Source organism: Miniopterus schreibersii (assembly GCF_964146895.1).
Source record: "Miniopterus schreibersii genome assembly, chromosome: 1".
Taxonomy (NCBI): Eukaryota; Metazoa; Chordata; class Mammalia; order Chiroptera; family Miniopteridae; genus Miniopterus; species Miniopterus schreibersii.
In genome coordinates, this window is record NC_138101.1 from 75,294,476 (window position 1) to 75,307,651 (window position 13,176).

Genomic DNA, 13,176 nt, shown 5'->3' on the forward strand with positions numbered 1-13,176 from the left:
GAGACTACATATGGAGAGTGCTTAGTACAACGTCTCATCCTGCTGGTGCTCAAGAATCAGAAGCTATCATCAGTCAGGTTAAAACTCGGTCCACTGGAGAATGATGTGGGAGTTCACATGGAGTATCCACGGCTTTATTTGCATTTTTAATCTGTGCCCCATATTCTCTCCTGAAGGACCTGAAAGGGTTAATATATATTCCAAAAATATTCCATAGGGAGGTAACTTATTACACAAGAACAAGGACTTGTAACACATCAGCCAGCCTTGCTCCCATCCCTCACTGATGAACTTTCAGTCTCTTAGGATCACCAGAAGCTCAGAAACAATTGAGGTCTAGTGAGTGGACTAATTTATACAAAATGACAGGTGAAGTGACTAAGTTTCCCAAATTATTTTGCACACTGGATGCATGTGTGCCATGTTTGCATGTATTTACTTTTAGGGAAATGAAGATGCTAAGGAGAAAACTTAATCCTGTTGGGATCTGGATATCTCACCAGCAACTACAAGATTGACATCTTTTAAAATATTAACTAGCTTTAAGTCAGGTTTCTACTATTCTAAACTTACTCATTCCTCCTTATAATGTTAAATTCAGAACATTATCTAGTCACATAAAAGCTTTTATGATTTGTTTATGTCAGTCCTTCGGGTTATAAATGGGGCTGGAGATGACATGGGAGGCAGATTTTAATCTCACCCTTGACTTTTATGCCATCAAGACAAGGAAACTCAGAGTAGGCTGGCCGTCTGAGGACAATGTGAAGAGAGAAGACACAGGACTGAAAGGCTCCCATAATTTCATTTCCATCCACAATACACACACACCCTCAAGGTACCTTTCTCAGGGCAGGAGGGAGCACATTGAAGGTCAGGGTTCAGTAACACAGGAGCACTGGTGCACTGGGCCCCTATCACACGTGGTCCCCATTTTCCATTAGATCTTAAACCTCCAAAGGCCTAAAGGACTTAACGTTCTCTTTACATCAGTTTCTCTCCGTGAGATACTGCAATTTGCAGCTGCCAGTTCCTGAAAGGCACCATGGAGAGATTGGAGTATGACCTAGCCCACAAAGGACCTGTGCATGTTCCTAGAGGGAAAAAACTGCCTCCATACAATTTAGGTTTAGTATCACATCCTCCACAGAAGAATGAATTACAATCAATTTTAATTATTCTCACTGATGGAGAGTAGCATGGAAAATCAGAAAAAATTAAAATATGACACGACAATCACTTTGAAATGTTTCTGTTTTACAAATAAAAGATTTATGGTGCCTCCCCATATCCCAACACCAATTACATCAAGTTCGCACTAATATTATCTTCCCTGAAACCGCAGGAACCAGCGTGAGCCAGAATAATCAGTGGCAAACAGAAGCCACTTGGGAATGATAACTCGCAGAGTAGATAACCAAAAGTTGAACACATTCTTCCATTCTCAATGTTCAGAATTATAAGCAAGTCACTATCTAGCAGACTGCAGGCGGCCACGCTAGGGCCCCCGCGATCAAGCAACTGTTAGAGCAAACGCTTCTGTATCTGGGGTCTGCGATTTTTATAGTTACGTTTATTGTTTGACCAAAGCTGCCCTCTTTATGTGTCTCCTATAAGATTTTCTCCAATACTTATAAAAACAAGATAGGCCCCACGGTGCTTTTTTTCGTTAGGTAATTCACGGGCTTCGAGTCAAGAACCCAGAATAGATGAGACATAACCACAAAGCTCTCCCTTGGCTTTCTTTCAGTCACACAGGACAGACACGGCATAAACTCAGCTTCCCTGGGACTTACCATCGCAGAAAGACTGTTTCTCAAACCTCTCCAAGTCTTTAAAGAAATGAGGATGGCAGAGGGGGGAATGTGGCACAAGCCTGGCACAGCCTGTGCTCTCGGGCCCCGGTGTGCAGTGAGGGACCCTGAGTAAGACAGCCTGGCTCTGGCCACTGGGGAGAAAAGTCAGAAGTCAAGTCAACAGCAGCGACAGGTCCCCAGGGGCAAGCCATCCGTCTCGTGACAAAACGACTCACTGCCTCATGCAGTTTTTTGGTTTTTTTTAAAAGAACCATTTGGGTCTAAACTCGATGAGAAGGGAATAGCAACCACATGCCACACAAACATTTTTTGCTAAATTATTTGGTATCAGACACTGTGTGTGGGGGGGCAGGGAATGTCAGGCCAAAAAAAATTAAGTTCTGTTCCTACAAATCTGAGAGAATCTAAGTATCCCACCTGAAGGCCAAACTTAGCTGCGAGTTTTTTATTGTTGCTGTATTTAGCTGCGGAACAAGGGGGGGGGGGGGGGATCGGTCACCATGGAAACCGCAACATCACAATCTATCCTGACAGAACAGCTCGAATCCTTTCTTACCCCTTTGGCTGTACCAGATGGAATGAGAAAGAAAAGCTTTTCTCTCTCTGCCACACTTGATGTTCTCTCTCTGGTCTTTCACTGAGATCTCAGATGCTAAAACACAGAAAGGATTCCCTCCTAAGGGTTAAATCTACAATCACACTGACAGGTACATAATTCAAAGCGGAAAAGAATGAAGGAAATAACAAGAGGCGGACTCTTCAGTGTCTGACCCTCAGCAGAGAAGAAGTACGTGCACGGAATGCCCTTCTGTCTTTAAGTTTATTTGCTTGTGCCGAAACACACACACACACACACACACACACACACACACACACTAATAATGGCCACATGCAGCACTTTTTTTTTTAATCAATTAGCCTTCTCTCAGCTGCCCCTTCCCTTTGTTTACTACAGCATTAAGCTTGAAGTGCGATGCAGTGAACAAAGTATGACAGGCATAGCTGGAGACCAGACCAAACTTACCGTTTCACTCACTGTTTTGCCATTACTGAAAGTCCTTTATTTACAGATTTCAACGGTGCTTTTTAACTAGTATCTGGTGTGCATACATAATTCTGGATCCATGTAACAGCTACCTATGAGCTCTGGGAGGGACACAAAAGAGCTGGGTGTTTAATCCAAGTTCTAGACCAGGGATACTTATAACCCCCTGAGTCCTGATGAAGTAAAAAAAACCTCAGCTACCGTGACCTCGGCTCCCTTTAACATTCAGGACGGCCAAAGATATTGACTGGGAAATGGTCAGGGAGGCAGCAACAGAACGGATCAAAGCAAGCGTCCTGGATGTACACATCCCAATGAAGAACACATCTCTCCTTAGCTTCCAATAAAATGGAAATAACTGGGAAGCATTGGGTTGTCACTGCCCAACCACATCTCATCTATTCAGTTATACATGCCCGAGGAACGTGAGTGTGTATTAGGAAAGATAACGCAATAGAGTAGAAAACCAGACCAATCAGAAGGAGAAGCAGTCATTTAGTGCCAGCTGGATCGCTGAACTAGAGTGTTCTCATTCCTCAAGCTCATTGTATCTCCATTGTATGCAAGGAAATAGTATATACCACCAGAGCCTCTTATAATACATTATTGTAAAGACCGAGAGAGCATAGTGGCGAGACACTTTGAGAAGAAAACAGCACCCCGCACAGTGCAGGTCAGGCAATATCAAGTCTACTCTGTGGTCATGTTTAGCAAGAAGCAAACACTGACATGGCAAGTTCACAAGCAATGAGATTTCAGAGAATGTGGGATTTTTTTTAACGCTGAGACGTTTTCTTAATTTCAATTCATCCCTAAGATTCTTCACAGCACTCTCAACTATTTCCTCTTCTTAGACACAAGCTGATATGGAGGACTTTTAGCTGATCACGAAAACACCAGCTTAGCAGTGAATTCATGGCACTGTAACAATCGAGCCCTTTCTTCGCTGTCTATACAGTTATCCAACTATGCACAGATTTACTTTATGGAGGTTATACTCCAGAGTTTTAGTCTTCTAAGTTGATCTCTGTACTCACTTCTTCATTAATCCGCTCAAGAATGTTCACTGAGTGCTTCCCATGCACCAGGCCCTGTCCAAGGCACGAGGACAAAGCTCTCATAGAAACAAACTACTTGCTCTTACAGAGCTTACAGCCCACCTAGGAAAACTCATCAGATGCGGGGGGGGGGGGGGCAAATTAATACAAAACATGCCTGGGAATAAATGCTGTTAGGAAAAATCCAGCAGGGGATGATGAAAAGGAGATACGGCAGAGAGCCCTATTTCTTATATTAAGCAGAGACCTGAAGAAAGGGAGGGCAGAAGCAGTGAGGAATCAGGGGGAGTCACTTTCCAGGCCGAAAGCATCATCTCAGTGTTGGTGGGATAACAGGAAGCCAGGGTGAAGCAGACCATGAGGGCCTGGAACAGCAGGTGGACTGAGAGCAGGCAGCAAGCTGGTCCAGGGGGACCCTGGACAGCAAACCCTGAGTAGGTGAGATGCCACCAGAGAGTTCCATATAAAAGAACGACATGACCTGAATTTTATTTCAAAAGAATCATTCTGGTTGCCCTCTGAAGAACACGCTGTAGAGAAGTGATAATTAGAAGTTCCCCCCGGGAGGGAGGCCACAGTTCTAAAATGAATGCAACAGTACAGGAGTGGGAGAGGGCAGCTTGGACTACGGCCATCGTGATGGAGGAAGAGAAGAATGATGTTCTGGATAGATTTTGACGGTAGAGCTAACAGGCTTTGTTGATGGCTTGAATGCAGGTATGCACAAGAGATTAATAAAGCAGGCCTGAGACTGCAGTCCTCAGAAAGGGCCCACTTGCAGGGTTAGCCCTGGGCTGGCATCTGGGAATATGTCTGATACGAAATTTTTCATAAATCTAAGAGTGGCTCACTGCACTGAAACTGTTTGGACAAACAATATGGTTTATACTAACAGCACTAACTTCCTTCTGGGAGTCTGGAATTTGGGTACATGCTTGGTAGAGGGTGCCTACATGGCCAGGCCCCACCCAATAAAAACCCTGGGCACTGAGTCTCTAATGAGCTTCCCTGGCAGACAACATTTAGCATGTGTTGTCACAGGAAATTAAGAAAGGAATTAAGAGTCTCCTGTGGGACACTCCAGGAGAGGACTCTGGGAGGCCTGTGCATGGATTTCCAGAGATCACCCCATGTGGTTTTCCCCTTGCTGATTTAGCTTTATATCCTTTTGCTGTGATAAACTGTAACTGTGAACAACACCTGAATCCTATGTGTCCTGCTGAATTACCCAATCTGGGGTAAATCTGGGGGCGCCTGACACAGAGGTGTCTGTGTGAGAGAGAGGGGCTTCAAGGAGAAGGCCAAGGTTTCTGGCCTCCAGTCTCAGTTCTTCATATTTCCCTCTACTGCAAATCTCTAAATCGCTTATTTGGAATTTCAAGCACACTGAGATGTTAAACTTTTTTAAAATGACAAATGAAAGTTCAAACAATAGGAGGGACAGAAGATGAATAGGTGAAGCACAGAGGTTTTAAAGGAGTGAAACTACTCTGTATGGTACTATAATGGTGGCTATATGTCATTATACAGTTGTCCAAACCCATAGAATGTACAACACCAAGAGTGAGCCCTAAAGTAGACTGTGGACTCTCAGTGAAAATGTTGTGTCAATGGAGGTTCATCAATTCTAACAAAGGTTCAACTCTAATGGGGATGTTGATAGTGGGGGAGGCTCTGCATGTGCAGGGACAGGAGATACGTGAGAAATCTCTACCTTCCCCTCAATTTTGCTGTGAACCTAAAATTGCTCTAAAAAATAAAGTCTATCTTTTAAATAGTTCAAATAATTTCAGCTTTTTAATGGCTAAAAATGGATAATGGATTTTAGTGCCCTTTCAAATAATGTTCTTTCCTTGAAATTCAAGGTGTGGTCGTAAAGTAAGCTGGAGAGCATGTTTTCCCCAGGCTACATATCTATATTCCTCTAAGGGAAAAACGCTTTATTCCAATTGACTGGCAAACTGGGAACTGCTGTTTCATATTTGTAGATATTTTAGATGTATATATGAGTTGTCAGTGAAGCTCCTATAATTTAACATTTGCAAACAAGTGAGGTCAACAAATGCAGATTACAATTCACAAGAACGTCAGAGAATGAAAAGGAACAGTAATTACAGAGGGTTTATGAATGTCTGACACATGAAATATTACATCAATTACAGTTAGACTCTTAATTTTGAGTCTCCCTTGGCCTTATTTTAAAAACTTAACTAAATTCTCCAAAACCCATGCATTGTATCTTAGTGACTACTTAGTGAATTAGAAATCTGGAACAGTACAGGAGTCGCTGGCCAAAACACTCAATTAGCCCCGTAATCACTTCATTTTATGATGATAGAAAGAAACTCTGGGGAAAATCCATCCTAGTAGTTCTTTATGAAGACAAAAGTAAAAAGCTTTTATTGAAACTGGGGCATTTCACTTTGACAGTGGGACATGTGTGTCATAAATCAAGCGATGTCTTGCAAAGGTTACATGTAAGTAAAAAAAATAGCCAGGGAGAGACCATGTTGACATGCAATGCAGTCACCTCTATATACTTATTTTTCAAGAGTAAAATTAGTATTAATAAATGAATTGTTTTAGCAATGTATTGGGTCTCTTAATAATAAAGCAGGCTTTTGGGGGGAAAATTGATTTCATTATTTTCAATAAAATGCATTTTTTTATCCCCTTCATTCTTTTTGGTACCCATTTCACTAATTACTTATCTTTCAACTAAATGTATATTTTGAAGATTATCTGCATTTTTCTATTAAGAAAAGCCAGGGTCTCCAACAAAATACGATAACCAAAAGCCATTCGAAGTGTTCTCTCAAGTCACGGGTAAAAACAGCAAGGGTACCAATAATTAAGAGCTTGCTTTGACATCGTTACTGTTTGTGCTACTGATAAAAGGGGAATTCTAGATATTACCTCTATCAGACTGCATTTACAGACATAGATACACAGATCCCAATGCAGATAGGTGACCACATTCCACAAAACGATAAATACTGCAGCATAATGAGATTCATTCCATCAAAACACCATTTTATCTAAAGTGTAAAAATAATTTAAAAGAATTGCTTTGAAATACTGCTCATCTCTGTCCATTAAATGTGTTTATATTAGCTTTGACTTATGTCTCAGAACCGCTGAACACTGGCAATTTTCTATAATGACATGTATCTAGGACAGCAATTTACAACCTTTTTCATCTCATGGCACACATAAACTAATTACTAAAATTCTGCGGCATGCCAAAAAATATATTTTTTGCTGATCTGCCAAAAAAAAAAGGTATAATTTTGATTCATTCACACCAAACGGCTATTTTGTTAGCTGTTGTCATTTTTTTTATTTGACAATCTAAGGGAAAAGAGGTCAGTCCCCTGACTAAATAGTCAGGTATTGCATGTTTTAAAAATTCTTGAGAGGAGCATCTGAGATCTTGATCCCTGACATATGTCATCAGTTTGGCTCAAATAGACTCATAAAAAATAAAATAAAATAAAAATTATTGTGGCACACCATTTGAAAATCGCTGATCTAGGATGATTCTCAGATGAATCCAAACATACATACCTTTACCATAATGAAAGCAATAAAAATAAGTTTGCCTGCTGAGAACAGTGATAATCAAACAGTGGTAACAGAGAAAAAATATATATAAGTTCTATTTTTGCACCCTGGGGAATACTGCTCACTGAAATGTCTAAACACTTGATACAGAAAATTTCTCTGGTTTTTATAAAGTGAAGCAATTGCTAAGATAGTTTGAGCTTCATCCCATGTTCCCCCATTCAATTTCTCTGAACTTAATTAGCTCTGTGTAAGTAGAACTCAGTAGAAAACACTACGATATGATTTCTTAAATTACTGCACATACATAAAATGTGATTGCACTGGGTTGAATAGTGTCACCTAAAAATTCATATCCACCCAGAAGCAGGAGTGTGACCTGAATGGATCTTTGCAGATGTAAAGTTAAACTGAAGTCCTACTGCATCACCGCAGGCCCAAATCAAAAGATCAGTGTCCATGCAGTAGAGGGAAATTTGGACAGACACACAGAGGCCATGTGAACATAAAGGCAGAGGTGAAAGTTAAGCACCACAACCCCAGAGATGCTAAGGACTATAGGCCACCACCAGAAGCCAGGACAGACTCAGGAGAGCTTCCCACTCAGCCTTCAGAGTCACAGATCAAGAAAGCAAAGGAGAGAAAGTAGAGGCAGAAGAGGTCATTTTAAAAGAAATATCCCCAAATTAAAGGCATGAGTTGCAGACACCACAAGTAATGAGCACTATGGAGGAAAACAGATGTCCACTAATGCATGCCATTGTGAAATCTCAGAACAGTGGAGGAAAAGAGAATATAAGATTCAAGAAGAAAAGAAAACAATGGGAGGAATACCTCCCAATTCTACCTGAGAATTCTGCACCCAAACAGACCATCAGTGAAGCAGGAGGGTAGGACAAAGACATTTGCACTCACTGGAAGTGAGAAGCAATGCAGTGGGCCGACGTCACTAAGATGGCTTGTCATGTTTTCCCAGTTTTGCAACCTGAGGACCGAATGCCAGACCAGACGCAATATCTGGCTCATTCTGACCACGTACTAAATGAGTTCCCGGTTCCTGCTCTAGGCCCAGCTTCCTGGAGCAGATGAAAACACTCAATTCGATGCATAGAAATGTTGGGCTTGGGCCTGTTCCCGAACTGGAGTAAGACATAGAAGCACAAAATATAAACCAGCTGACTCCTACCATATTCTTTCCCAGTACCTGGAGAAAGTTTATGCCATGACCAGACTACAATACCTAGCCACCTGATGACCCAGACGTGGTCCACCCATCTTCTCCTACAAAGGGCAGGAAAGTGGCCTCTCCTGAAACAATTAGGTTTGTGCTTGCTTCCTATTTTGTAAAAAGTAAATAATATCACACTTAGGGAAACATACATAGGTGATAACACTGCAAAGACCAGCAAGGAAATGATGAACATAAAGGTAGGGTGCCGGTGACCTGGCTGAGCCAACAGAGGGTCGGGGGAGGGGCAGGGGAGGCTTCTATGCACAGGCCACCGCCTACGCCTACTCTGGGGGAGTGGCTATTTGTGTTTTCATTATCTTACTCTTTAAACTCCTCACATGTGTATAATATGTTACAAAATAAAATTTGTTCTTTCAAATATGAGGGACAGGATCAGATTTGTACATTTAAAATATTCCTAAGGCACTGTAAAGAGAGTGGAGATCAGCTGTAGAGGTCAAGCGAGTCCCGAGGATGGCCTAGGTTGAGAAGAGGCAGTGAAGCCACATAGGTTACAAAAGAGTAAATGCTGTTTTACTTTATTATTATTTTCTGCAGGAGGAGGATATTATTAGAAAAGGGAGGGAGGGAGAAAGGAAAGGAGAGAGAAATGAGAGGTATTTGGCTAGCTAGCAAAAAAAAAAAAAAAGAAAGAAAGAAAAGAAAAAAGCCCAAGATAATGTTCATGGTCAGTGATCACTATTGCTAACAACATATTATGCTGTTCCTCCAGTACAGTAGGCTCAAATTACTGCAAAGGTCACCATTCAATCAAACTTCAGAACACAATTCTCTAACTAGTTTCAAAAGAAGTCTTTCTAAGTCCAATGTTCCCAACAAGAAAACTGCTGAATAAGAAAGCTAATGACTTGCCATGACAGCTTAAAATTCTGAGTGAAGGACTTCAGGATAAATAAAATTCAGGATGCCAATGTCCCAGCCCAAGCCTTCAACTCTGGTACCTACACACCATTGTAATTTCATTTTCTCTATGAAACTTCGGCGGCACTGCAGAAAGGTGCCCTAGGAACTGAAAAGCAAGCTTGTGTCGTGACAGTCTTCTACCACCACACTGAGTGTACAGCAATGAACTGTGTGGTCCAGCTTTCCCACATATTCAAGTTCCAAATAAGAAGAGCTTGTTTTATAGTTTCCTGACCTAAACAGATCATTCCAGCCCAGAACTTAATATTCTATTTCATATACATTTTAAGCATGATTTTAAAAGTGTTGAGAGCCTGACTATTCATTTCAGTTGTGGTATCTTCCTTTCATTTCTATTGGCACCTAGAAGTAGGCCTAATATCCAATAGGTACTCAGACAAGTTTCTTGAGCCGTCAAGGAAATTGAACCATCAAGACAAGCATCAGTTTCTGTTATTTCTACTAAGCAAATAAGAAACAGAGACTTGCATTATTTTCTTTTGTTTCTTTGGTAATAAGTGAGGAAGTCAAAATGAGATTTCTACACAATTACATTATGAAGAAAAAGAGTAAACCTAAAAAAATGTTAATCAGTATTTTATGAGTCTCAGTGAAGATTACAAAACATAGCAAAACAGAACAGATAACATTTTAAACATTTAAAATGGAAAACTGGCCAAGAAGGCAGCTTTTTAAACAGTGGGAAATGATCCGATAAAGGAAACTTTTTACCCAGTTCATTCTTGATAAGAGTAGACAAATTGCTATGAACCCACATCTTACCTTAAATACTTCCATTGGAAGAGGAAACTTTGCAGCATCAATAAGGGATTTTTCCAGAGCATATTTCCATTCAGAGGCCATCTTCAAAGGATAGATTTCTGTATCAACAGCAAACCACACAAGAGTTAAAGAACTAAAATGTTCTACTGGGTGGTTCTTTCTTGAATTTAATCTTCCCAGGATTTCATAATAAGCTGGTACATGCTCAGCAACTGTAAGAATTCACACCCTGCCTGCCATAAAAGGCCACCTGCTAAAGGGATTTTCTGAAGTTAAATAGCAACTTGGGATTCTGCTTTCAGAAAAAAAAGAATAAACTTAATAGGGCTCTTCTTCAGGAAACATTTGCATGCATTCTGTCGGCATTCTGTAAGTAATTTAATGGTATAAATCACATTAGCAACATCTTCAGTCATCCACTGCCCCAAATTCCGTATATTACCTGGGAAGTAATATCCTTTGATGAAGAACTTATTATCTGATAAATGGCTAAACTAGAAACGACTCTTGCCTGGCATTTCCAGTTATTACAGCATATTTTTCACTAAATCTCTAAGCACTCATATGCTAAAAATAGTCCATGTAAGTCAGAAAAGTATTAAAAGGTAAATTAAAATTTACCAACCAAGCTTAATATTTATACTTGAAATGTTGCTAACACACCACATGTTGCCCACAGTTTTCCCCAGGTGGTGGGGGGAGAGGGATTTACAGATGGAGGTTACACTGTCTGAATGCAAAATTAAAAGAAAAAAAATTGGTTGAGCACTGTTTGTTGTTCACCGACTGCTGAAACTGCAGGGGAATTTTATGATCTGATCAACAGATTTAAGACCTTATCAAAACAGGATTTGCAGAAGCACTCACTCGAAGTAGATATGTTTATATCTTCCCTATATCAACTCTGGCCACCTCAGACAGGCAGTTAGGGCATGAATATGAATCTAAGTACAGTTAAAAGGCAACATTAAACCTTTGGGGTTATATTTTTAATTTCTTGCATGTCTGCTTTTTAGCATGGAGCCATATATTTTGATTCTCCCCACTTCTGAACTCACCTTGAGCTTGAAGCCCCTGAGTTTTAGCAGTTTATTTAGTCTTTTCAGGCTACCATAATTATGGGAGGCGAAAGATGCTGCCAAAACTAGCCAAGTTATCAATGCTCTGCCCACGCCACTCACTGTCAGTTACACAAAGGCACAGAAAGAGGTATTAATGACTAAATAGGTTCCATTATGTATATTGTCTAACATCCTTTCTAGCATTTTATTTATAATCTTCTACCACTGAGAATTTTTTCCCAATTTGGCATTTCTATGTCAGAACAAAAATAGAATGTGATTCTTCTTAGGAGTACCTAACATATTTGAAATACAGTGGGCCACCACCAATAATACCTCTGCAGAGAATGAATAAATAATTCCTTCAACCTCCCAGGTGAGAAAGGGGTTCTGCATGAGAAATCACTAACACAGGGTCCCACAAAGGAGATAGAAGGATGAGGTCACTGAGATCCATAAATTGGCCCCTGAGAGGTGGAAGGATCCCTTGGAGTGCCCCAGTGGTTCAGTTCAAGGGCATGGCATCAAAATCTCAGTGAAAGGGGAAGCAATTCTGAGACCTCCAGAGGACAAAGACCAAAGGACACCAACTGCAGCCATTCAGTAGGGCATGGAGTTAGCAACAAGCAAGAGCCTGGACCTCCTAAGGAGACAAGAACAAATTCACTTTTCCAGGGACCTGGAAGCAAGTCAATAGGGAATTCCACCTTAGCAAGGTAGTAAAAGGAGAACCGAGTCACAGGAGAAGATGGCAATTTCCAAAGACAAAACCAAAGGAAGTGTCTGCAGTCATAAAGGGTGAGAAAATGGGAAGAAATTATCAACTGTGTTGATGCCCTGAGCTCCTGCAGTCTATCACTGAGGTCTTGGGGGGGGGGGGGGGGGCCAGGGAAAGGGGTAAAAGAAGAAAAGTGAAAAAAATTGTTCAGTGTTGGAACAATGAAAACCTAAAACGGCCAGGGTTAGATCCGAACTATCAGAACTAAGGGAGGTGATGTGCAGACCTCAAGTCATCCCAGATACTCACCAAGTCACCCAGAATGCTGAACCCTCAGTCACCTGATGACTCCTCTCTCCCACCAACCCAGAGACAAATGTAACAAGAATCCCAGTGCAAAATGAATGTTTGCACACACACCCCGCCGAGTCCGTGTTGAAATCCTAACCACAATGTGATGGTATTCAGAAGTGGAGCCTTTGGCAGGTATCAGATAATGAGGGTGTAGCCCTCATCATGGGAATTAGTGCCCTTATTAAACAAAACAAAACAAAACAAAAAAAACAGAGGGAACAGGGCCTCACCAGACACCAAATCTGCTGGTGACTTGATCTTGGACTTCCAGCTTCCAGGACTGGGAAAAATAAATGCTGTTTATAAGCCACCTAATCTGTGGTATTCTGTTATAGAAGACTGAATAGACTAACACACCCAGGATCCACACGATTTTGGTTCTCTGTCCTATAACATTATTCTTTATCGTCTTTCTGAGGATATTAAATCCTAACATGGAAGAAGTGGCAAGGCACACTTCTTCTCGTAAAAGGTGAAAATCAACTTCAGTTTTGTCAGTATGCTCAACCACCTGCAAAAGCTAAACACCTAGTGGTTTCAAGGAGCAGAGAGCAATATTCCATGTGTGCGTTTCATTAGATGAGAGGCACGTGGTTACATTGGCAAGTTTATGGACAATAA

General features: G+C 41.0%; 1 protein-coding gene across 6 annotated transcripts in view; it reads right to left on the reverse strand.

Annotated features, from left to right (window-relative positions):
- The window catches only part of SFMBT2 (Scm like with four mbt domains 2), a 203,091-nt gene that overhangs the window by 83,629 nt on the left and 106,286 nt on the right, over positions 1–13,176 (reverse strand). For all 6 annotated transcript variants that reach the window (XM_081161619.1, XM_081161621.1, XM_081161617.1 and 3 more), the window contains one exon: positions 10,423–10,520. In XM_081161619.1, the coding sequence (XP_081017745.1) occupies positions 10,423–10,520 (98 nt within the window). The remainder of the gene's footprint in view (positions 1–10,422; positions 10,521–13,176) is intronic.